The sequence below is a fragment of the Tachypleus tridentatus genome, chromosome 12 (assembly GCF_004210375.1).
Source record: "Tachypleus tridentatus isolate NWPU-2018 chromosome 12, ASM421037v1, whole genome shotgun sequence".
NCBI lineage: Eukaryota > Metazoa > Arthropoda > Merostomata > Xiphosura > Limulidae > Tachypleus > Tachypleus tridentatus.
In genome coordinates, this window is record NC_134836.1 from 104,776,813 (window position 1) to 104,804,345 (window position 27,533).

General features: G+C 30.4%; 1 protein-coding gene across 1 annotated transcript; it reads right to left on the reverse strand.

Annotated features, from left to right (window-relative positions):
- Positions 1-361: 361 nt before the first annotated feature.
- Positions 362-27,248, reverse strand: LOC143234219 (tubulin alpha-1A chain-like). Its single transcript, XM_076471404.1, has 6 exons — positions 27,127-27,248; positions 24,171-24,393; positions 21,081-21,382; positions 6,405-6,667; positions 2,428-2,692; positions 362-950 (listed from the first exon to the last, which is right to left on the reverse strand). Exons 1-6 carry the CDS (start codon positions 27,127-27,129, stop codon positions 651-653), a joined length of 1,356 nt encoding a protein of 451 aa, XP_076327519.1. The 5' UTR covers positions 27,130-27,248; the 3' UTR covers positions 362-650.
- Between the last annotated feature and the right edge of the window lie 285 nt (positions 27,249-27,533).

The following is a 27,533-nucleotide window of genomic DNA, read 5'->3' on the forward strand; positions in this document are numbered from 1 at the left end:
GGCGGTCTGTAACAGCCACAATTCCCGCTAACTTATTAACAGCGATAGAAAAACAAGAGCTTAGTTTTATCGTAAGACCTTTTGGTGTTTAAAAACACAACTGTTTATTATTCTACACGATATGGGTCTTCTTGATTAATTGTTAATAATCATTGTAATGAAATGTATTCAAACTGGCAGCGTAAACCGATAACAGTTTGTTTTCTGCGTTTTATTCAAGCGCACTAACTACCGATATATGTTTAGAAATTTGTTTTCTTTAAATAAAAATATTAAACGTTGTGAGGTTTTTCTGAGCATTGTTTTTCCAGTTAACGGACACAAATTTTAGTGATTCCTGCAATAGTATCATTACTGTCGCGACATCTGGTAGTCATTGTAGCATGTAAACAAAATGGCTGAACTTAACGCAAGTGAAAGTACAAACGTTGTACACTTATTGTCTTAACTAGGCAATTTAATAACTCAAAATATTTCAAACAGTTTCCGAGTAGTCAAAACTAAGAGCATTCCAGAGGAAACATTTTACAAAATGTTCAAGGAAAATTTAGAATAACAAATACTAAACAATGACCACCATTTGTTACGACAATATATATTGATGTCTATATCCAGTTAAATGGACGAAGTAATATTTTTCGCACGTGAAACTAGTACTCCTCTTCGTCATAGTCGCCCTCACCCTCAGCCGAGTCCACGCCTACTTCCTCGTAATCTTTTTCCAACGCCGCCAGATCTTCACGGGCCTCGGAGAATTCTCCTTCCTCCATACCTTCTCCGACATACCAGTGGACGAAAGCTCTCTTAGCATACATCAGATCAAACTTATGGTCAAGTCTGGCCCAGGCCTCGGCTATTGCTGTAGTGTTAGATAACATACACACAGCGCGTTGCACTTTGGCCAGATCTCCTCCAGGTACAGCCGTAGGGGGCTGATAGTTAATACCTACCTATGTTATAAAAAATAAAATTTAAAAACTAATTATTTAGCGACACTGTCATTGTTTATTTTGTTTGTTTTGGAATTTTGCACAAAGCTACTCGAGGGCTATCTGTGCTAGCCGTCCCTAATTTAGCAGTGTAAGACTAGAGGGAAGGCAGCTAGTCATCACCACCCACCGCCAACTCTTGGGCTACTCTTTTACCAACGTAAAGTGGGCGTCACTGTCATGACAAAATTAAATATTATAATTGGATTTTATCTTTATGTATTTGTTTTATTTTAAACGGCACAACAAATTGACAAAAAAACGCAATTCTATTGTTTTACAAAAACGTTTCTGCTTGTGGCTTTGTTTTCTGTTAAGCAAAAAGCTACACAATAAGTAACTTATGCTCTCCCACTACGTGTATCGAAACCGGATTTTCAGCGTTAGGAACCGACATACTTACTGCTGTGTCACTGGTAAGCTAGTTATTACTCACCTATTATAATACATATATACGTAAAACAATAATAGTAAGTTGATTGTTTATATGTGTTTATTCTGCTGTGAAGACTGGAGTTTAGGTTTCAACTTTCGTATATAAACACTGAGCAGCCTTTATGTAAATTCCCCATTACACAAAGCTTAGGCCCAGCATGGCTAGACAGTTAGGGCGCTAGACTCGTAATCTGAGGGTCGCGGGTTTGAAACCCCTTCGCACCACACATGCACTACCTTTCAGCCGTGGATGCGCTATAACGTGACGGTAAATCCCACTATTTGTTGGTAAAATGAGTAGCCCAAGAGTTGGCAATGTGTAGTGATGACTAGCTACCTTCCCTCTAGTCTCACACTGCTAAATTAGGGACGGCTATCGCAACGAGCACTCGTATAGCTTCCCGCAATGTTCAAAAACAAAGGTGAAACGTAATTATTCGAAATTGTCTGAGTACTTTTCACAATAGTTCTCAGCTTAGAGAACAGTTTGAAAATGAAACAGCACATGACGGTTTCGTTCAAATAAAAATAATCATTTCTAAAATAAATACGCCGAGTTACGTTTACAGCTAACATAGCTAATAGGTATTTAATAACAGCTAACTGGTATTTAAATAACTGTTTGATTTTGAAGCTTTAGAATAATTTTGTTTTACTTAGAACTTGATATCATTTCAGTTATAATTGTTAATAAAACAGTTGGAACGATTCTGAGAAAGTTAAATAGAAAACTTTAAACCCCAAAATTAAAACTTGGTGGGTCAGTAGTAAGTTTACGAGCTCACTATGCTAAAATCGAATGTTCGATTTCTGTCTCGGATATGCTTCAGATGACCTTTTGTGTTTTTTTTTTTGTACTAATCAAACAATAACGTTTGATCGTAACTGTATTAATTAATATGAAGGAATTTTAAAGTAATGTACATATAAAAGTAAAAAGTTTAATTGAGTAATTTGCAGTGGAGATAATTTTAAAAATATATAACATAGAATTGACGTAAACCTTAAATCCTGTTGGACACCAGTCCACAAACTGTATAGATCGCTTGGTTTTGATGTTTGCTATGGCAGCATTGACGTCTTTGGGTACCACATCACCTCTATATAGTAGACACACTGCCATGTACTTTCCATGACGTGGATCGCATTTTACCATCTGATTGGACGGTTCAAAACAAGCATTAGTAATTTCTCCCACAGTGAGTTGTTCGTGGTACGCCTTCTCAGCAGAGATTACTGGAGCATATGTTGCTAAAGGAAAGTGGATTCTGTAAAGACAAATTTTAAATGAGATTCAACGAAGTAAGACACTTGTGGTACCGCCATCTAGCGGTTTATGATCCAGTAACAAAGTTAATTTAATAATATAAATAATGCTTGGACTTTGTTCTGAAAAGATTTTTTCGATTAAGAGTATAAAGTTTTTCGAAATGAAATTCACTAAGATATATTTCATAGAATAAAAAATAATAAACTATTGAAAATAATATTTATTGTAAGTTCTCTCTATGTCGTTTCCGATAACCATTGAAGTAAGAAGAGTAAACGCCGTATCGAGATAACCTTTAAAAATATTTAGTATCAAAGTTTTAAAGCAACAGAGAATTTGCCTGTGTTAGTTTGAATTTATACTTACCCGTTTATACACTTACACAATTAAAGGCTCTTTAAATTTCTAAAATCATATCTAACTTTCATGACTTCTTTGTGTGTTCATCCTTCCATTCCAACGTAAATCATTATTTATCTTTTAGGGCTGATGGCGTCTGATATTACAGAAAACAGTTGGTGTGGTTTAGGGACTATTAACTTGTCTGCTCTAGGCTGGAATGCAGTGCTAATCTCTCTACTTTAGGCTTGAATTCAGTGCTAACGTCTTTACTCTAGGCTTAATTCTATTACTCAATAACTTAGCTTCTCTACTTTGGGCATAATTCTGGTACTAAATACTTTAGTTTCTCCACTCTATGCTTAATTCCAGTGCTAAATACTCTAGCTTCTTTACTTTAGGTTTAATTATAGTGCTAAATACTCTAGGCTAAATTCTAGTACTAAATACTATAGCTTCTCTACTCCAGACTTAATTCTAGTACTCAATAACTTAGCTTCTCCACTTTGGGCTTAATTCTGGTACTAAATACTCCAGTTTCTCTACCCTAGGTTTAATTCTAGTGTTAAATACTCTAGCTTCTCTACTCTAGGCTTAATTATAGTACTCAATAACTTAGCTTCTCTACTTTGGGCTTAATTCTGGTACTAAATACTCTAGTTTCTCTACCCTAGGTTTAATTCTAGTGTTAAATACTCTAGCTTCTCTAGTCTAGGCTTAATTATAGTACTCAATAACTTAGCTTCTCTACTCTAGGCTTAATTCTAGTACTCAATAACTTAGCTTTTCTACTCTAGGCTAAATTCTCGTACGAGATACACTAGCTTCTCCACTCCAGGCTAAATTCTAGTACGAGATACTCTAGCTTCTCTACTCTAGGCTAAATTCTAGTACGAGATACACTAGTTTCTCTACTCCAGGCTAAATTCTAGTACGAGATACACTAGCTTCTCTATTCTAGGCTAAATTCTAGTACAAGATACACTAGCTTCTCTACTCCAGGCTAAATTCTAGTACAAGATACTTTAGCTTCTCTACTCTAGGCTAAATTCTAGTACGAGATACTCTAGCTTCTCTACTCCAGGCTAAATTCTAGTACGAGATACACTAGCTTCTCTATTCTAGGCTAAATTCTAGTACAAGATACACTAGCTTTTCTACTCTAGGCTTAATTCTAGTACTCAATAACTTAGCTTCTCTACTTTGGGCTTAATTCTGGTACTAAATACTCCAGTTTCTCTACCCTAGGTTTAATTCTAGTGTTAAATACTCTAGCTTCTCTACTCTAGGCTTAATTATAGTACTAAATACTCTAGTTTCTCTACCCTAGGTTTAATTCTAGTGTTAAATACTCTAGCTTCTCTAGTCTAGGCTTAATTATAGTACTCAATAACTTAGCTTCTCTACTCTAGGCTTAATTCTAGTACTCAATAACTTAGCTTATCTACTCTAGGCTAAATTCTCGTACAAGATACTTTAGCTTCTCTACTCTAGGCTAAATTCTAGTACGAGATACTCTAGCTTCTCTACTCCAGGCTAAATTCTAGTACGAGATACACTAGCTTCTCTATTCTAGGCTAAATTCTAGTACAAGATACACTAGCTTTTCTACTCTAGGCTTAATTATAGTACTCAATAACTTAGCTTCTCTACTCTAGGCTTAATTCTAGTACTCAATAACTTAGCTTTTCTACTCCAGGCTAAATTCTAGTACGAGATACTCTAACTTCTCTAATCTAGGCTAAATTCTAGTACGAGATACACTAGCTTCTCTATTCTAGGCTGAATTCTAGTACAAGATACACTAGCTTTTCTACTCTAGGCTTAATTCTAGTACTCAATAACTTAGCTTCTCTACTTTGGGCTTAATTCTGGTACTAAATACTCTAGTTTCTCTACCCTAGGTTTAATACTAGTGTTAAATACTCTAGCTTCTCTACTCTAGGCTTAATTATAGTACTCAATAACTTAGCTTCTCTACTCTAGGCTAAATTCTAGTACAAGATACTTTAGCTTCTCTACTCTAGGCTAAATTCTAGTACAAGATACACTAGCTTCTCTACTCTAGGCTAAATTCTAGTACGAGATACACTAGCTTCTCTATTCTAGGCTGAATTCTAGTACAAGATACACTAGCTTTTCTACTCTAGGCTTAATTCTAGTACTCAATAACTTAGCTTCTCTACTTTGGGCTTAATTCTGGTACTAAATACTCTAGTTTCTCTACCCTAGGTTTAATACTAGTGTTAAATACTCTAGCTTCTCTACTCTAGGCTTAATTATAGTACTCAATAACTTAGCTTCTCTACTCTAGGCTTAATTCTAGTACTCAATAACTTAGCTTCTCTACTCTAGGCTAAATTCTAGTACGAGATACTCTAGCTTCTCTACTCCAGGCTAAATTCTAGTACGAGATACACTAGCTTCTCTACTCTAGGCTAAATTCTAGTACGAGATACTCTAGCTTCTCTACTCCAGGCTAAATTCTAGTACGAGATACACTAGCTTCTCTATTCTAGGCTAAATTCTAGTACAAGATACACTAGTTTCTCTACTCCAGGCTAAATTCTAGTACGAGATACACTAGCTTCTCTACTTCAGGCTAAATTCTAGTACAAGATACACTAGCTTCTCTATTCTAGGCTAAATTCTAGTACAAGATACTTTAGCTTCTCTACTCTAGGCTAAATTCTAGTACGAGATACTCTAGCTTCTCTACTCTAGGCTAAATTCTAGTACGAGATACACTAGTTTCTCTACTCCAGGCTAAATTCTAGTACGAGATACACTAGCTTCTCTATTCTAGGCTAAATTCTAGTACGAGATACTTTAGCTTCTCTACTCTAGGCTAAATTCTAGTACAAGATACACTAGCTTCTCTACTCCAGGCTAAATTCTAGTACAAGATACACTAGCTTCTCTATTCTAGGCTAAATTCTAGTACAAGATACACTAGCTTCTCTATTCTAGGCTAAATTCTAGTACGAGATACACTAGCTTCTCTACTCCAGGTTAAATTCTAGTACAAGATACACTAGCTTCTCTACTCCAGGTTAAATTCTAGTACAAGATACACTAGCTTCTCTATTCTAGGCTAAATTCTAGTACGAGATACACTAGCTTCTCTATTCTAGGCTAAATTCTAGTACGAGATACACTAGCTTCTCTACTCCAGGCTAAATTCTAGTACAAGATACTTTAGCTTCTCTACTCTAGGCTTAATTCCAGTGCTACTTACTATAAAGTGATCTCTAGGCTTGAACAGAATACTAACCACTTTAAGCTGATCATAATCCACATTATTTTCTGCATTGGGCAACGAGAGAGATTGAAACTAAATTATCATAAAAATAGATACATCCAAGTCATACCTTGGGTATGGTACGAGGTTAGTCTGGAATTCTGTTAGGTCAACGTTTAAAGCACCATCGAAACGCAGCGAAGCGGTGATTGAGGAGACGATTTGCCCTATTAGACGGTTCAGGTTCGTGTAAGTTGGTCGTTCAATATCCAAGTTGCGACGGCAGATGTCATAGATTGCTTCGTTGTCCACCATGAAAGCACAGTCTGAATGTTCAAGTGTCGTATGGGTGGTGAGAACGGAGTTATAGGGTTCCACAACAGCTGTCGATACCTAGGAAACAGTTTTGTAATATTAAATCCAGTAAGAACGTTATGAGTTGAATACTTTGAAACCTTAAATCATACAAAATTTAATTCATAGTTGCAAGTTGTCATAGTATACAAACATTATTTACAATTTCAAAAATGTGGTTACTTTCGTTTAAGAATATATAGACAGTTTATACCGCTTGGGTTCTAATTTTTACTTGCAGAATGCCCTTCAGTTCTCTACACTTCAGGCCCACGACAGAATGAGTAGACAAAATAGTGATGTCTATTTTATGTATTAATGTGTAGTCTTTATAAAGAATGAGTAACCAAAGAGGTGATGTCTATTTTATGTATTATTGTGTAGTCTTTATAAAGAATGAGTAAACAAAAAGGTGATGTCTATTTTATGTATTATTGTGCAGCCTTTATAAAGAATGAGTAAACAAAAAGTGATGTCTATTTTATGTATTATTGTGTAGTCTTTATAAAGAATGAGTAAACAAAAAGGTGATGTCTATTTTATGTATTATTGTGTAGTCTTTATAAAGAATGAGTAAACAAAAAGGTGATGTCTATCTTATGTATTATTGTGTCGTCTTTATAAAGAATGAGTAAACAAAAAGGTGATGTCTATTTTATGTATTATTGTGTAGTCTTTATAAAGAATGAGTAAACAAAAAGGTGATGTCTATTTTATGTATTATTGTGCAGCCTTTATAAAGAATGAGTAAACAAAAAGGTGATGTCTATTTTATGTATTATTGTGTAGTCTTTATAAACAATGAGTAAACAAAAAGGTGATGTCTATTTTATGTATTCTTGTGTAGTTTTTATAAAGAATGAGTAAACAAAAAGTGATGTCTATTTTATGTATTATTGTGCAGCCTTTATAAAGAATGAGTAACAAAAAAGGTGATGTCTATTTTATGTATTATTGTGTAGTCTTTATAAAGAATGAGTAAACAAAAGGTGATGTCTATTTTATGTATTATTGTGTAGTCTTTATAAAGAATGAGTAAACAAAAAGGTGATGTCTATTTTATGTATTATTGTGTAGTCTTTATAAAGAATGAGTAAAACAAAAGGTGATGTCTATTTTATGTATTATTGTGTAGTCTTTATAAAGAATGAGTAAACAAAAGGTGATGTCTATTTTATGTATTATTGTGTAGTCTTTATAAAGAATGAGTAAACAAAAAGGTGATGTCTATTTTATGTATTATTGTGTAGTCTTTATAAAGAATGAGTAAACAAAAAAGGTGATGTCTATTTTATGTATTATTGTGTAGTCTTTATAAAGAATGAGTAAACAAAAAGGTGATGTCTATTTGATGTATTATTGTGTTGTCTTTATAAAGAATGAGTAAACAAATGTTGATGTCTATTTTATGTATTATTGTGCAGCCTTTATAAAGAATGAGTAAACCAAAAGGTGATGTCTATTTTATGTATTATTGTGTGGTCTTTATAAAGAATGAGTAAACAAAAAAGGTGATGTCTATTTTATGTATTATTGTGTAGTCTTTATAAAGAATGAGTAAACAAAAAGGTGATGTCTATTTTATGTATTATTGTGCAGTCTTTATAAAGAATGAGTAAACAAAAAGGTGATGTCTATTTTCTGTATTATTGTGTAGTCTTTATAAAGAATGAGTCAACAAAAAGGTTATGTCTATTTTATGTATTATTGTGTTGTCTTTATAAAGAATGAGTAACCAAAAAGGTGATGTCTATTTTATGCATTATTGTGTAGTCTTTATAAAGAATGAGTGAACAAAAAGGTGATGTCTATTTTATGTATTATTGTGTTGTCTTTATAAAGAATGAGTAAACAAAAAGGTGATGTCTATTTTATGTATTATTGTGTAGTCTTTATAAAGAATGAGTAAACAAAAGGTGATGTCTATTTTATGTATTATTGTGTAGTCTTTATAAAGAATGAGTGAACAAAAAGGTGATGTCTATTTTATGTATTATTGTGCAGCCTTTATAAAGAATGAGTAACAAAAAGGTGATGTCTATTTTATGTATTATTGTGTAGTCTTTATAAAGAATGAGTAAACAAAAAGGTGATGTCTATTTTATGTATTATTGTGTAGTCTTTATAAAGAATGAGTAAACAAAAAGGTGATGTCTATTTTATGTTTATTGTGTATTCTTTATAAAGAATGAGTAAACAAAAAAGTGATGTCTATTTTATGTATTATTGTGTATTCTTTATAAAGAATGAGTAAACAAAAAGGTGATGTCTATTTTATGTATTATTGTGCAGTCTTTATAAAGAATGAGTAAACAAAAAGGTGATGTCTATTTTATGTATTATTGTGCAGTCTTTATAAAGAATGAGTAAACAAAAAGGTGATGTCTATTTTATGTATTATTGTGTAGCCTTTATAAAGAATGAGTAAACAAAAAGGTGATGTCTATTTTATGTATTATTGTGTAGTCTTTATAAAGAATGAGTAAACAAAAAAGGTGATGTCTATTTTATGTATTATTGTGTAGTCTTTATAAAGAATGAGTAAACAAAAAGGTGATGTCTATTTTATGTATTATTGTGTTGTCTTTATAAAGAATGAGTAAACAAATGTTGATGTCTATTTTATGTATTATTGTGCAGCCTTTATAAAGAATGAGTAAACAAATGTTGATGTCTATTTTATGTATTATTGTGCAGTCTTTATAAAGAATGAGTAAACAAAAAGGTGATGTCTATTTTATGTATTATTGTGTAGTCTTTATAAAGAATGAGTAAACAAAAAGGTGATGTCTATTTTATGTATTATTGTGTAGTCTTTATAAAGAATGAGTAAACAAAAGGTGATGTCTATTTTATGTATTATTGTGCAGTCTTTATAAAGAATGAGTAAACAAAAAAGGTGATGTCTATTTTATGTATTATTGTGTAGTCTTTATAAAGAATGAGTAAACAAAAGGTGATGTCTATTTTATGTATTATTGTGCAGTCTTTATAAAGAATGAGTAAACAAAAAAGGTGATGTCTATTTTATGTATTATTGTGTAGTCTTTATAAAGAATGAGTAAACAAAAAGGTGATGTCTATTTTATGTATTATTGTGTAGTCTTTATAAAGAATGAGTAAACAAAAAAGGTGATGTCTATTTTATGTATTATTGTGTAGTCTTTATAAAGAATGAGTAAACAAAAGGTGATGTCTATTTTATGTATTATTGTGTAGTCTTTATAAAGAATGAGTAAACAAAAAGGTGATGTCTATTTTATGTATTATTGTGTAGCCTTTATAAAGAATGAGTAAACAAAAGGTGATGTCTATTTTATGTATTATTGTGTAGTCTTTATAAAGAATGAGTAAACAAAAGGTGATGTCTATTTTATGTATTATTGTGTAGTCTTTATAAAGAATGAGTAAACAAAAAGTGATGTCTATTTTATGTATTATTGTGCAGCCTTTATAAAGAATGAGTAAAACAAAAGGTGATGTCTATTTTATATATTATTGTGTAGTCTTTATAAAGAATGAGTAAACAAAAAGGTGATGTCTATTTTATGTATTATTGTGTAGTCTTTATAAAGAATGAGTAAACAAAAAAGGTGATGTCTATTTTATGTATTATTGTGTAGTCTTTATAAAGAATGAGTAAACAAAAAGGTGATGTCTATTTTATGTATTATTGTGTAGTCTTTATAAAGAATGAGTAAACAAAAAAGGTGATGTCTATTTTATGTATTATTGTGTAGTCTTTATAAAGAATGAGTAAACAAAAAGGTGATGTCTATTTTATGTATTATTGTGTAGTCTTTATAAAGAATGAGTAAACAAAAAAGGTGATGTCTATTTTATGTATTATTGTGTAGTCTTTATAAAGAATGAGTAAACAAAAAGGTGATGTCTATTTTATGTATTATTGTGTAGTCTTTATAAAGAATGAGTAAACAAAAGGTGATGTCTATTTTATGTATTATTGTGTAGTCTTTATAAAGAATGAGTAAACAAAAAGGTGATGTCTATTTTATGTATTATTGTGTAGTCTTTATAAAGAATGAGTAAACAAAAGGTGATGTCTATTTTATGTATTATTGTGTAGTCTTTATAAAGAATGAGTAAACAAAAAGGTGATGTCTATTTTATGTATTATTGTGCAGTCTTTATAAAGAATGAGTAAACAAAAAGGTGATGTCTATTTTATGTATTATTGTGTAGTCTTTATAAAGAATGAGTAAACAAAAGGTGATGTCTATTTTATGTATTATTGTGTAGTCTTTATAAAGAATGAGTAAACAAAAAGGTGATGTCTATTTTATGTATTATTGTGTAGTCTTTATAAAGAATGAGTAAACAAAAAAGGTGATGTCTATTTTATGTATTATTGTGTAGTCTTTATAAAGAATGAGTAAACAAAAAGGTGATGTCTATTTTATGTATTATTGTGTAGTCTTTATAAAGAATGAGTAAACAAAAGGTGATGTCTATTTTATGTATTATTGTGTAGTCTTTATAAAGAATGAGTAAACAAAAAGGTGATGTCTATTTTATGTATTATTGTGTAGTCTTTATAAAGAATGAGTAAACAAAAAGGTGATGTCTATTTTATGTATTATTGTGTAGTCTTTATAAAGAATGAGTAAACAAAAAAGTGATGTCTATTTTATGTATTATTGTGTAGTCTTTATAAAGAATGAGTAAACAAAAAGGTGATGTATATTTTATGTATTATTGTGTAGTCTTTATAAAGATTGAGTAAACAAAAGGTGATGTCTATTTTATGTATTATTGTGTAGTCTTTATAAAGAATGAGTAAACAAAAAGGTGATGTCTATTTTATGTATTATTGTGCAGCCTTTATAAAGAATGAGTAAACAAATGGTGATGTCTATTTTATGTATTATTGTGCAGCCTTTATAAAGAATGAGTAAACAAAAAGGTGATGTCTATTTTATGTATTATTGTGTAGTCTTTATAAAGAATGAGTAAACAAAAAGGTGATGTCTATTTTATGTATTATTGTGTAGTCTTTATAAAGAATGAGTAAACAAAAAGGTGATGTCTATTTTATGTATTATTGTGTAGTCTTTATAAAGAATGAGTAAACAAAAAGGTGATGTCTATTTTATGTATTATTGTGTAGTCTTTATAAAGAATGAGTAAACAAATGGTGATGTCTATTTTATGTATTATTGTGCAGCCTTTATAAAGAATGAGTAAACAAAAGGTGATGTCTATTTTATGTATTATTGTGCAGTCTTTATAAAGAATGAGTAAACAAAAAGGTGATGTCTATTTTATGTATTATTGTGTAGTCTTTATAAAGAATGAGTAAACAAAAAGGTGATGTCTATTTTATGTATTATTGTGTAGTCTTTATAAAGAATGAGTAAACAAAAAGGTGATGTCTATTTTATGTATTATTGTGTAGTCTTTAAAAGAATGAGTAAACAAAAAAGGTGATGTCTATTTTATGTATTATTGTGCAGTCTTTATAAAGAATGAGTAAACAAAAAAGGTGATGTCTATTTTATGTATTATTGTGTAGTCTTTATAAAGAATGAGTAAACAAATGGTGATGTCTATTTTATGTATTATTGTGTAGTCTTTATAAAGAATGAGTAAACAAAAAGGTGATGTCTATTTTATGTATTATTGTGTAGTCTTTATAAAGAATGAGTAAACAAAAAAGGTGATGTCTATTTTATGTATTATTGTGTAGTCTTTATAAAGAATGAGTAAACAAATGGTGATGTCTATTTTATGTATTATTGTGTAGCCTTTATAAAGAATGAGTAAACAAAAAGGTGATGTCTATTTTATGTATTATTGTATAGTTTTTATAAAGAATGAGTAAACAAAAAGGTGATGTCTATTTTATGTATTATTGTGTAGTCTTTATAAAGAATGAGTAAACAAAAAGGTGATGTCTATTTTATGTATTATTGTGTAGTCTTTATAAAGAATGAGAAAACAAAAGGTGATGTCTATTTTATGTATTATTGTGTAGTCTTTATAAAGAATGAGTAAACAAAAGGTGATGTCTATTTTATGTATTATTGTGCAGTCTTTATAAAGAATGAGTAAACAAAAGGTGATGTCTATTTTATGTATTATTGTGCAGCCTTTATAAAGAATGAGTAAACAAATGTTGATGTCTATTTTATGTATTATTGTGTAGTCTTTATAAAGAATGAGTAAACAAAAAGGTGATGTCTATTTTATGTATTATTGTGTAGTCTTTATAAAGAATGAGTAAACAAAAAAGGTGATGTCTATTTTATGTATTATTGTGTAGTCTTTATAAAGAATGAGTAAACAAAAGGTGATGTCTATTTTATGTATTATTGTGTAGTCTTTATAAAGAATGAGTAAACAAAAGGTGATGTCTATTTTATGTATTATTGTGCAGTCTTTATAAAGAATGAGTAAACAAAAGGTGATGTCTATTTTATGTATTATTGTGTAGTCTTTATAAAGAATGAGTAAACAAAAAGGTGATGTCTATTTTATGTATTATTGTGTAGTCTTTATAAAGAATGAGTAAACAAAAAGGTGATGTCTATTTTATGCATTATTGTGTAGTCTTTATAAAGAATGAGTGAACAAAAAGGTGATGTCTATTTTATGTATTATTGTGTAGTCTTTATAAAGAATGAGTAAACAAATGGTGATGTCTATTTTATGTATTATTGTGCAGCCTTTATAAAGAATGAGTAAACAAAAAGGTGATGTCTATTTTATGTATTATTGTATAGTTTTTATAAAGAATGAGTAAACAAAAAGGTGATGTCTATTTTATGTATTATTGTGTAGTCTTTATAAAGAATGAGTAAAGAAAAAGGTGATGTCTATTTTATGTATTATTGTGTAGTCTTTATAAAGAATGAGAAAACAAAATGGTGATGTCTATTTTATGTATTATTGTGTAGTCTTTATAAAGAATGAGTAAACAAATGTTGATGTCTATTTTATGTATTATTGTGCAGCCTTTATAAAGAATGAGTAAACAAATGTTGATGTCTATTTTATGTATTATTGTGCAGCCTTTATAAAGAATGAGTAAACAAAAAGGTGATGTCTATTTTATGTATTATTGTGTAGTCTTTATAAAGAATGAGTAAACAAAAGGTGATGTCTATTTTATGTATTATTGTGTAGTCTTTATAAAGAATGAGTAAACAAAAAGGTGATGTCTATTTTATGTATTATTGTGTAGTCTTTATAAAGAATGAGTAAAAAAAAAAGGTGATGTCTATTTTATGTATTATTGTGTAGTCTTTATAAAGAATGAGTAAACAAATGGTGATGTCTATTTTATGTATTATTGTGTAGTCTTTATAAAGAATGAGTAAACAAAAAGGTGATGTCTATTTTATGTATTATTGTGTAGTCTTTATAAAGAATGAGTAAAACAAAAGGTGATGTCTATTTTATGTATTATTGTGTAGTCTTTATAAAGAATGAGTAAACAAAAAAGGTGATGTCTATTTTATGTATTATTGTGTAGTCTTTATAAAGAATGAGTAAACAAAAAGGTGATGTCTATTTTATGTATTATTGTGTAGTCTTTATAAAGAATGAGTAAACAAAAAAGGTGATGTCTATTTTATGTATTATTGTGTAGTCTTTATAAAGAATGAGTAAACAAAAAGGTGATGTCTATTTTATGTATTATTGTGTAGTCTTTATAAAGAATGAGTAAACAAAAAAGGTGATGTCTATTTTATGTATTATTGTGTAGTCTTTATAAAGAATGAGTAAAAACAAAAGGTGATGTCTATTTTATGTATTATTGTGCAGCCTTTATAAAGAATGAGTAAACAAAAAGGTGATGTCTATTTTATGTATTATTGTATAGTTTTTATAAAGAATGAGTAAACAAAAAGGTGATGTCTATTTTATGTATTATTGTGTAGTCTTTATAAAGAATGAGTAAACAAAAGGTGATGTCTATTTTATGTATTATTGTGTAGTCTTTATAAAGAATGAGAAAACAAATGGTGATGTCTATTTAAGTATTATTGTGTAGTCTTTATAAAGAATGAGTAAACAAATGTTGATGTCTATTTTATGTATTATTGTGCAGTCTTTATAAAGAATGAGTAAACAAAAAGGTGATGTCTATTTTATGTATTATTGTGTAGTCTTTATAAAGAATGAGTAAACAAAAGGTGATGTCTATTTTATGTATTATTGTGCAGTCTTTATAAAGAATGAGTAAAAAAAAAGGTGATGTCTATTTTATGTATTATTGTGTAGTCTTTATAAAGAATGAGTAAACAAAAAGGTGATGTCTATTTTATGTATTATTGTGTAGTCTTTATAAAGAATGAGTAAACAAAAAGGTGATGTCTATTTTATGTATTATTGTGTAGTCTTTATAAAGAATGAGTAAACAAAAAGGTGATGTCTATTTTATGTATTATTGTGTAGTCTTTATAAAGAATGAGTAAACAAATGTTGATGTCTATTTTATGTATTATTGTGCAGCCTTTATAAAGAATGAGTAAACAAAATGGTGATGTCTATTTTATGTATTATTGTGTAGTCTTTATAAAGAATGAGTAAACAAAAAGGTGATGTCTATTTTATGTATTATTGTGTAGTCTTTATAAAGAATGAGTAAACAAAAGGTGATGTCTATTTTATGTATTATTGTGTAGTCTTTATAAAGAATGAGTAAACAAAAAGGTGATGTCTATTTTATGTATTATTGTGTAGTCTTTATAAAGAATGAGTAAACAAAAAAGGTGATGTCTATTTTATGTATTATTGTGTAGTCTTTATAAAGAATGAGTAAACAAAAGTGATGTCTATTTTATGTATTATTGTGTAGTCTTTATAAAGAATGAGTAAACAAAAAGTGATGTCTATTTTATGTATTATTGTGTAGTCTTTATAAAGAATGAGTAAACAAAAAGGTGATGTCTATTTTATGTATTATTGTGTAGTCTTTATAAAGAATGAGTAAACAAAAAGGTGATGTCTATTTTATGTATTATTGTGTAGTCTTTATAAAGAATGAGTAAACAAAAGGTGATGTCTATTTTATGTATTATTGTGTAGCCTTTATAAAGAATGAGTAAACAAAAAGGTGATGTCTATTTTATGTATTATTGTGTAGTCTTTATAAACAATGAGTAAACAAAAAGGTGATGTCTATTTTATGTATTCTTGTGTAGTTTTTATAAAGAATGAGTAAACAAAAAGTGATGTCTATTTTATGTATTATTGTGCAGCCTTTATAAAGAATGAGTAACAAAAAGGTGATGTCTATTTTATGTATTATTGTGTAGTCTTTATAAAGAATGAGTAAACAAAAGGTGATGTCTATTTTATGTATTATTGTGTAGTCTTTATAAAGAATGAGTAAACAAAAAGGTGATGTCTATTTTATGTATTATTGTGTAGTCTTTATAAAGAATGAGTAAACAAAAAGGTGATGTCTATTTTATGTATTATTGTGTAGTCTTTATAAAGAATGAGTAAAAACAAAAGGTGATGTCTATTTTATGTATTATTGTGTAGTCTTTATAAAGAATGAGTAAACAAAAAGGTGATGTCTATTTTATGTATTATTGTGTAGTCTTTATAAAGAATGAGTAAACAAAAGGTGATGTCTATTTTATGTATTATTGTGTAGTCTTTATAAAGAATGAGTAAACAAAAAGGTGATGTCTATTTTATGTATTATTGTGTTGTCTTTATAAAGAATGAGTAAACAAATGTTGATGTCTATTTTATGTATTATTGTGCAGCCTTTATAAAGAATGAGTAAACAAAAAGGTGATGTCTATTTTATGTATTATTGTGTAGTCTTTATAAAGAATGAGTAAACAAAAAGGTGATGTCTATTTTATGTATTATTGTGTAGTCTTTAAAAAGAATGAGTAAACAAAAAGGTGATGTCTATTTTATGTATTATTGTGCAGTCTTTATAAAGAATGAGTAAACAAAAAGGTGATGTCTATTTTATGTATTATTGTGTAGTCTTTATAAAGAATGAGTAAACAAAAAGGTGATGTCTATTTTATGTATTATTGTGTAGTCTTTATAAAGAATGAGTAAACAAAAAGGTGATGTCTATTTTATGTATTATTGTGTAGTCTTTATAAAGAATGAGTAAACAAAAGGTGATGTCTATTTTATGTATTATTGTGTTGTCTTTATAAAGAATGAGTAAACAAAAAGGTGATGTCTATTTTATGTATTATTGTGTAGTCTTTATAAAGAATGAGTAAACAAAAAGGTGATGTCTATTTTATGTATTATTGTGTAGTCTTTATAAAGAATGAGTAAACAAAAAGGTGATGTCTATTTTATGTATTATTGTGCAGCCTTTATAAAGAATGAGTAAACAAAAAGGTGATGTCTATTTTATGTATTATTGTGTAGTCTTTATAAAGAATGAGTAAACAAAAAGGTGATGTCTATTTTATGTATTATTGTGTAGTCTTTATAAAGAATGAGTAAACAAAAGGTGATGTCTATTTTATGTATTATTGTGTATTCTTTATAAAGAATGAGTAAACAAAAAAGGTGATGTCTATTTTATGTATTATTGTGTAATCTTTATAAAGAATGAGTAAACAAATAGGTGATGTCTATTTTATGTATTATTGTGCAGTCTTTATAAAGAATGAGTAAACAAAAAGGTGATGTCTATTTTATGTATTATTGTGCAGCCTTTATAAAGAATGAGTAAACAAAAAGGTGATGTCTATTTTATGTATTATTGTGTACCCTTTATAAAGAATGAGTAAACAAAAAGGTGATGTCTATTTTATGTATTATTGTGTAGTCTTTAAAAAGAATGAGTAAACAAAAAGGTGATGTCTATTTTATGTATTATTGTGTAGTCTTTATAAAGAATGAGTAAACAAAAGGTGATGTCTATTTTCTGTATTATTGTGTAGTCTTTATAAAGAATGAGTAAACAAATGTTGATGTCTATTTTATGTATTATTGTGCAGCCTTTATAAAGAATGAGTAAACAAATGTTGATGTCTATTTTATGTATTATTGTGCAGCCTTTATAAAGAATGAGTAAACAAAAGGTGATGTCTATTTTATGTATTATTGTGTAGTCTTTATAAAGAATGAGTAAACAAAAAGGTGATGTCTATTTTATGTATTATTGTGTAGTCTTTATAAAGAATGAGTAAACAAAAAGGTGATGTCTATTTTATGTATTATTGTGTAGTCTTTATAAAGAATGAGTAAACAAAAAGGTGATGTCTATTTTATGTATTATTGTGCAGTCTTTATAAAGAATGAGTAAACAAAAAGGTGATGTCTATTTTATGTATTATTGTGTAGTCTTTATAAAGAATGAGTCAACAAAAAGGTGATGTCTATTTTATGTATTATTGTGTTGTCTTTATAAAGAATGAGTAAACAAAAAGGTGATGTCTATTTTATGTATTATTGTGTAGTCTTTATAAAGAATGAGTAAACAAAAAGGTGATGTCTATTTTATGTATTATTGTGTTGTCTTTATAAAGAATGAGTAAACAAAAAAGGTGATGTCTATTTTATGTATTATTGTGTAGTCTTTATAAAGAATGATTAACAAAAAGGTGATGTCTATTTTATGTATTATTGTGTAGTCTTTATAAAGAATGAGTAAACAAATGGTGATGTCTATTTTATGTATTATTGTGCAGCCTTTATAAAGAATGAGTAAACAAAAAGGTGATGTCTATTTTATGTATTATTGTATAGTTTTTATAAAGAATGAGTAAACAAAAAGGTGATGTCTATTTTATGTATTATTGTGTAGTCTTTATAAAGAATGAGTAAACAAAAAGGTGATGTCTATTTTATGTATTATTGTGTAGTCTTTATAAAGAATGAGAAAACAAATGGTGATGTCTATTTAAGTATTATTGTGTAGTCTTTATAAAGAATGAGTAAACAAATGTTGATGTCTATTTTATGTATTATTGTGCAGCCTTTATAAAGAATGAGTAAACAAATGTTGATGTCTATTTTATGTATTATTGTGCAGCCTTTATAAAGAATGAGTAAACAAAAAGGTGATGTCTATTTTATGTATTATTGTGTAGTCTTTATAAAGAATGAGTAAACAAAAAGGTGATGTCTATTTTATGTATTATTGTGTAGTCTTTATAAAGAATGAGTAAACAAAAAGGTGATGTCTATTTTATGTATTATTGTGTAGTCTTTAAAAAGAATGAGTAAACAAAAAGGTGATGTCTATTTTATGTATTATTGTGCAGTCTTTATAAAGAATGAGTAAACAAAAAGGTGATGTCTATTTTCTGTATTATTGTGTAGTCTTTATAAAGAATGAGTCAACAAAAAGGTGATGTCTATTTTATGTATTATTGTGTTGTCTTTATAAAGAATGAGTAAACAAAAAGGTGATGTCTATTTTATGCATTATTGTGTAGTCTTTATAAAGAATGAGTGAACAAAAAGGTGATGTCTATTTTATGTATTATTGTGTTGTCTTTATAAAGAATGAGTAAACAAAAGGTGATGTCTATTTTATGTATTATTGTGTAGTCTTTATAAAGAATGAGTAAACAAAAGGTGATGTCTATTTTATGTATTATTGTGTAGTCTTTATAAAGAATGAGTAAACAAAAAGGTGATGTCTATTTTATGTATTATTGTGTTGTCTTTATAAAGAATGAGTAAACAAAAAGGTGATGTCTATTTTATGTATTATTGTGTAGTCTTTATAAAGAATGATTAACAAAAAGGTGATGTCTATTTTATGTATTATTGTGTAGTCTTTATAAAGAATGAGTAAACAAAAAAGGTGATGTCTATTTTATGTATTATTGTGCAGCCTTTATAAAGAATGAGTAAACAAAAGGTGATGTCTATTTTATGTATTATTGTATAGTTTTATAAAGAATGAGTAAACAAAAGGTGATGTCTATTTTATGTATTATTGTGTAGTCTTTATAAAGAATGAGTAAACAAAAAGGTGATGTCTATTTTATGTATTATTGTGTAGTCTTTATAAAGAATGAGAAAACAAATGGTGATGTCTATTTAAGTATTATTGTGTAGTCTTTATAAAGAATGAGTAAACAAATGTTGATGTCTATTTTATGTATTATTGTGCAGCCTTTATAAAGAATGAGTAAACAAATGTTGATGTCTATTTTATGTATTATTGTGCAGCCTTTATAAAGAATGAGTAAACAAAAAGGTGATGTCTATTTTATGTATTATTGTGTAGTCTTTATAAAGAATGAGTAAACAAAAAAGGTGATGTCTATTTTATGTATTATTGTGTAGTCTTTATAAAGAATGAGTAAACAAAAAGGTGATGTCTATTTTATGTATTATTGTGCAGTCTTTATAAAGAATGAGTAAACAAAAAGGTGATGTCTATTTTCTGTATTATTGTGTAGTCTTTATAAAGAATGAGTCAACAAAAAGGTGATGTCTATTTTATGTATTATTGTGTTGTCTTTATAAAGAATGAGTAAACAAAAGGTGATGTCTATTTTATGCATTATTGTGTAGTCTTTATAAAGAATGAGTGAACAAAAAGGTGATGTCTATTTTATGTATTGTTGTGTTGTCTTTATAAAGAATGAGTAAACAAAAAGGTGATGTCTATTTTATGTATTATTGTGTAGTCTTTATAAAGAATGAGTAAACAAAAAGGTGATGTCTATTTTATGTATTATTGTGCAGCCTTTATAAAGAATGAGTAAACAAAAAGGTGATGTCTATTTTATGTATTATTGTGCAGCCTTTATAAAGAATGAGTAAACAAAATGGTGATGTCTATTTTATGTATTATTGTGTAGTCTTTATAAAGAATGAGTAAACAAAAAGGTGATGTCTATTTTATGTATTATTGTGCAGCCTTTATAAAGAATGAGTAAACAAAAAGGTGATGTCTATTTTATGTATTATTGTGCAGCCTTTATAAAGAATGAGTAAACAAAAAGGTGATGTCTATTTTATGTATTATTGTGAAGTATATATAAAGAATGAGTAGACAAATATGCGATGTCTATTTGTTCAGTTTTACACGTTATCTGAAAATCAATTGCAAATACTTGCTCATATTATTTTCCATATAATATCTCTTTTATCCTTTAAAACATTTGTGGAGACATTTTATTTGTGCACTTAAAAAGTATTCACGAACAGTTGTGATTCTTCCATTTTTGAATAAACAAGCGACAAGAATTATGAGTAACTAATACATGAAAAACTGCGATTGGTCAGTTTTGGAACAGACACGAATTGAGAGTTAAAATTAACTGACTCGTTTTTTGTGACTAGCTGTGGATGGTTTAACTCCCAGAAAAGGTAAGTAATCGACTAACATCAGTGACATTGTTAAAGGTGTGACAATTTTAACCAATCAGCTGAGATGTAGGCAACGTATCAGTTCTAGTTATTGTAGTGAAAACTACATACTGATCTGGGACACAATTACTCAATGTTTAGAATGTAAACTCACTTGAGGAGCAGGGTAAATCGCAAACTCTAGTTTAGATTTCTTGCCGTAGTCGACGGAGAGTCTCTCCGTTAGCAGAGAGGTAAAACCAGATCCCGTGCCTCCACCGAAGCTGTGAAAAATAAGAAAACCTTGCAGACCAGTACACATATCGGCTAACCTTCGTATTCTGTCCAGCACAAGGTCAATGAGTTCCTTTCCGATAGTGTAGTGACCTCTGGCGTAGTTATTAGCAGCGTCTTCCTTACCAGTGATAAGCTGCTCAGGATGAAACAGCTGTCGGTACGTTCCAGTCCTCACTTCGTCTGTAACGAAGAAGATCATTTTTGTTATTCACAACAACTCTTGAACATTTGTCGTAAGACACGAAACAGTTATCACACGGTGGTTGTAAAAAATTATATTGAACATATTATATGAATATCTCTACTACAAGCAACTTTGAAACCCAAAACAAAATGAATATTTGAGGTTCGAATTTCGCGCAAAGTTACACAACGGCCATTTGCGCTAGCCGTCCCTAATTTAGCATTGTACGACCAGAGGGAAGGCAGTTACTTACCACCATCTAGCCCCAACTTTTGGGCTACTCTTTTACCAACCAATAGTGGGTTTGGTCGTCACATTATAATGCCTATCACCACCTAGCCCCAACTTTTGGGTTACTCTTTTACCAACCAATAGTGGGTTTGGTCGTAACATTATAATGCCTCCACGGCTGAAATGGCAAGCATGTTTAGTGTACCGGGGATTTGAACCCGCGACCTTCGGATTACGAGTTCGAGCGTCTTAACCACCTGGCCATGTCGGGTCAAGGTGAAAACGATAGTCCTGCATTACACACTAAAGTATTAACAAATTAGTAGTTCTATTATAAGTATATATAATATACATGTATTATTGTGTGTTTAATGCTAGAAGCAGTAACTATTTCTGATTGTTTATTTTAGGTGCTTTAAGAAATTCCAGAGATAGGTTAAGATCCTAAAAGAATCTGGTACAATAATATTTAGAACATGTAAATTCTACTGAGTTACAATTGTAAGCATGTGAGCTGTCCAGTTCAGAAAGACTGGAACTGACTGTCTGGAGATTTGTTATCAAGGGAAGAATTCATTTCCGTTGAACGAGTGTCGTGGGTGAACAGTAGAGTAAAACTTGTATATATATATTTTTTTAAAAATTGCTTTATTTTAAATTAATTTTGTCTTTCACGGATAGGTGGCGAAATACGCAATACAACCATAGTGTTACACTGTGAACATTTATGGTTTATGTGTCCTCTGTCGGCAGGGCCATATTATACGGTGTGGTAAAAGGAACAACTACATTAGGGACCTGACCACCTGGTGGCCTCAACGAAAAGTAATTTTGAAATGTTTATGACTATGTGTACTTGTATTTATTAAGTGGGGACAAATGCTATTCTACTGCCCCAGGCGTCACCTGACCTGAAACGCCTCTGTCTGTCTGTCAGAGAACCTTTCTAATAATATGGTCATCGAAACAATTTCTTTACGTCGTCAGTGACCTAACGAACTAAAACATTACAACAAATTATTTGTCAGGCATTTGTGACAGCTGGTCGTGTGAACGCTGGAAAAAAGTGTTCATTCAACGTATCATGAAAAAAACAAAGGTAAACAGATGTTAACACTAAATTAAATTCACGGAAGTGATTGCTATTGCAAGTTACCCATGTTCATGGGAAGCCATCTGACCTTGGCAGAACTTTTGATAAACTTAGATAACACCAAGACTGACCGTAGTAACAACTAAAATATATTTAACTAACCTGGACCTGGAAAGCATTTCATGATTCTGAAGAAACCACGCTACACTGTACACTGAATAAAAATATGCATATTTAGAGTTCATTTACAGAAATTTAAAAATAGCTGTTCTATTATCAAATTCCGAGTTTTAATGTTGTATTTCAAGTAACCTTACGAAACCTGTCCAGTAGTTTAGCTGCAGCTATTTCAACGTTTTTGAATGTCTTTATCTAATAGAGTTGTTTTTTCGTTATTAATTATTATTTTTGAACAAATAAGATACTTGATCATATTTGAACCTGAATTATTAAACGTTTCTTTGACTTAAGTAGTTTTAACTCAATATAGAATAAAATTATTAACGATATTGTTAGTGGAATGTCGTCCCGTAAAGATTTTTATCAGTGGTGAAAATGGACCGAGTTTCGGTTCCAGGAATGAGAAATATTTTAATTTTTTCAAACCGAAACCTTTGAAAAGAGAAAATATGGCTTAGTTTCATAAACGCCTCAAAAACAAACAAAAAGAAATCGGAACACACCAAGTGAAATGTATTAATAACTTATTTTAAAATAACCAGTTCTTGTTATATCTTTTCGTTCCAGTTTATTTCACTAGTTGGAATGTTGATTATCTACTTCTATTTATGTGAACAGTTGCTATGGTTACATCTTGACGTCACACTTTTGTTACTACAGCGCAGGGTCGTAATTCGATAATTTAAAGAACACCAGGTCCGCCAGTACAATCAATGTCTTCTCGTTTCACCTCCACAGTCATCACTATATATTTCACATTTTGTGTGGACATTCATGGCTCAGTCATCACATGGAAGTGATCTTTAAATGCATTACTAACTTAATCAGTTCGGCCGGGGAATTTACATAAACTATAGTAAACTTCAAAGAAGAAAATCTTCGGAAGCTACACAGAACCTTTCTCTACCATCCTAAATATATGACGTTCCTGAAATGAAATAAGCTAATTTCCACCATTGGTTTAATGAGTGTTGGCGATGTTTCAAAGGTTGAAGCCAAAAACTATTACATTTGCTTCAGATTTCAGAATCGAAAATTTCCAAAACAAAGTCGTATTCTCGGTATCTTGGTTGACCTTAAATCGCAAAATTCACATGATTTTCTACGGTGTTAGTTTGGGTTATTACGGTTAGCTCTTCTTTGCGGTTATAGGAATTTGGTTTCGAGTCTTAGTTTTTGTTCCATTAATATACAAAACAATATACATAAAAACTCGTCCGAAAAAGTTTTACGGTTCGGTAAACCTAATTTCGTGGCAAAATACAGGGAGGTGATCTTACCGACAACTGTTGGTTCTAGATCCACAAACACAGCCCGAGGAACGTGTTTTCCAGCTCCAGTCTCAGAGAAAAACGTATTAAAGGAGTCATCACCCCCACCAATTGTCTTGTCACTAGGCATCTGTCCATCAGGCTGGATACCATGTTCGAGACAGTACAGTTCCCAGCATGCATTGCCCATCTGAACCCCCGCTTGACCAACATGGATGCTGATACATTCACGCTGAAAATTGAAAAATAAATAATTTAAATAATAATCCAAAGTCTTATATTGATTAGACGAATGAATGCCAATCTTTTAGGACAGATTATTCGTATTTAATAGTTTGGGTTCTGAGAAAACTTCACCTGCCAACCACAGTTAATTTTTAATTACAAGTAATAAACACATAACCTCAAATATTTAGAAATAAAAACAAACACTCGTCAAACAGAAATTTAAAGAACAAAGTGAACAAAGTACTGTACGTTTTATTCTTTATTATTTTACGAGGATACGGGCAGAATAGAATATACTAACAAGAACTATTACATTTTTATTTTGCTAAATATCTATTCAGTAAACATATCGTGGTTATCTGATTTGAGAATTAAAAATTGGATGTGCGAGTTTTATAATCTAGAAGTAGATAAAACAACGAAATGTATTTCATGTTATTCTATTTCACCCAATAACGATACATTTCTTAAACCTAAATAATATAAATAGTTGATCTGTTCGTTTGTTTTTAAATTTCGCACAAAGCTACTCGAGGGCTATCTGTGCTAGCCGTCCCTAATTTAGCAGTGTTAGACTAGAGGGAAGGCAGCTAGTCATCACCACTCACCGCCAACTCTTAGGCTACTCTTTTACCAACGAATAGTAGGATTGACCGTAACATTATAACGGCCCGACGGTTGGGAGGGCGCGCATGTTTGGCGCGACTCGGGCGCGAACCCGCGACCCTCAGATTACGAAGCGCACGCCTTAACGCGCTAGGCCATGCCAGGCTCTCAAATCATATGGAATCGTATAAAATGGTATTTTTATACAAATAATATTCAACTTTAAATTTGCCACAACTGTGTATCATAAATTACGGTGCAGTTCAAATTGGTTTGACTTTTTATTCTCTTTTGTAGCCTACGTGTTAAGGTAAGGTTTCTGCAAACATAAAACCAGTTTATAGAGACAAATTTTTTATTTTACTGGTTAAAGAACTTTATATATGTCCGTTTCGTACAAAGAAACAAAATGTATGAAGCTGAGGAACCAAACTAGTTTTCTTCGTGAAGAAGTACTGCTCATTATGTTTGTCTTCAGACGGTACCCATCTTTCATTCTTATTGTCTGGATCCTTGCAGTGTAAGTATATTCTTTTCTGGACTGTATGTACAGAACAAGACACACCCAATCGATTATACGTACTGAACAAGACACATCCACTCCATTATACGCACTGAACAAGACACACCCACTCGATTATATGTACTAAACAAGACACATCCATCGGACTGTATGTACAGAATACGACACACCCGCTGGATTATATATACTGAACAAGACACACCCAATGGATTATATGTACTGAACAAGACATATCATCGAACTATATGTACCGTAGAAGACACACCCACTAGTTTATATGTACTGAACATGACACACCCACTGGATTATATATATACTGAACAAGACACGCCAATTGTCTTGCTGTTAGTGTTAAGTATCTATCTTGACAGGTAAGTTCTGATATTTTCCGAAGGTTTTTCGTTAACTCTTGCCCCTCAGTGGCACAGCGGTTTGTCTGCGGACGTAGAATGCCAGAAATCCCTAGTTAACAGAGCGCAGATAGCCCATCATTTTGCTTTGTGCTCAATAACAAACAAGCATTAACTCTTATTTTCAAGACTGATCTCTGTTAATTTGTAACGAGCACAAATATTATCAATCAAATAAACATCTTACAGAAAGTTTAAAGTTGGTTTCTAGCGAAGTTTCGTGTTATTCAATATTGCAGAGAGATATAGTGTGTTCTATATTTTTAGTATAACAACTTCTCTAATTTACATTCAAGATTCCGTTTTCAAACACAGAGTCCAGGAACATGACTTATATGAACAACAAAATAGTTTTGTTTCAGAATATTCAGTAAATTTTGAAATATGAATGATCAAATACTGTGTATTTATTAATAACAATGACGTTAATATATGTGTAGTAAAACTAATATTGGTATTTTTTTTTCTTTATCTTGCGTGAAACATCGGGTAACACAGAAGTTTGTAGAGCAAAATGGTTTTGGTTTTGTTTGTTTTTGAATTTCGCGCAAATCTACACGAGGGCTATCTGCGCTAGCCGTCCCCAATTTAGCAGTGTTAGACTAGAGGGAAGGCAAATGATCATCACCACTCACCGCCAACTCTTGAGTTACTCTTTTACCCGTCGCACCAAACATGTTCGCTCTTTCAGTCGTGGGGGCGTTTTAATGTGACGGTCATTCGAACCCGCGAGAGAGCGAAATGTGCAGTAAAATAATTTAGCGTCCCACATTAGTTTACGTGTAATATTATAAGAGAGAGAAAGAAAAAGCAGAGACAGTCGACTGTTATGAAATATTATTTTTATGAAATGTTTGAACGGGCTGTTATTGCCTATTATTTCTCATAAGAAAATTGTCTATAGTTATTGTCTCATTGTATGAACATTTGTCTTTTTCGTCAGAGAAACTTCAGTAAACGAGTTGTATTTTTTATTTACACTTGGTGTTCACAGTTTGTGTGATTTTTAAAATAGTTTGGTGCATTTTCTCGGAGTGAAAACGTAAAGCTGACGATTACGTCACTTTTAATTCGCCCACATTAAACTTATCACTCTTTAAGTAGAATATTTTAACGTTTATTTAAATATATATTATTTTTTTATAATTATGTTCGCCTTACAGTTTTAAAAACACAAAAAACGTATCATTCAACTCACCATGTTAAAAGACTGTTAAAATGGTTACGAAGATAAACGTGGTGCGGTTGTCTCACTGTTACGACCTTTAAAGAATCGGTGCGAGAGAGTAGTGAGGAATATTTAATATTAACAACTAGAATATAGACAAACAGTTGCTAGGCGCCACAAGACGCAGTCCTCTATTGGTTGGGCTGTGTCATAGCGGCAATAAGATTGGTAGTGATTGGTTGCTGAAGAAAGACGGAATTTTGCAGTTGTCTGGGTTCGGTCACAGTACGCGTAGGTTTTTACTTCATTACATAAAAACTAGATTATTGTTTATTCTAACAATAAACTTTGTAAGTTAAACAGAGCGTCAGTATAAAAATTATCGGTGTGTGAAACACTTCACAAAATATTTTATTTACTAGATTTAAGCAAAATAT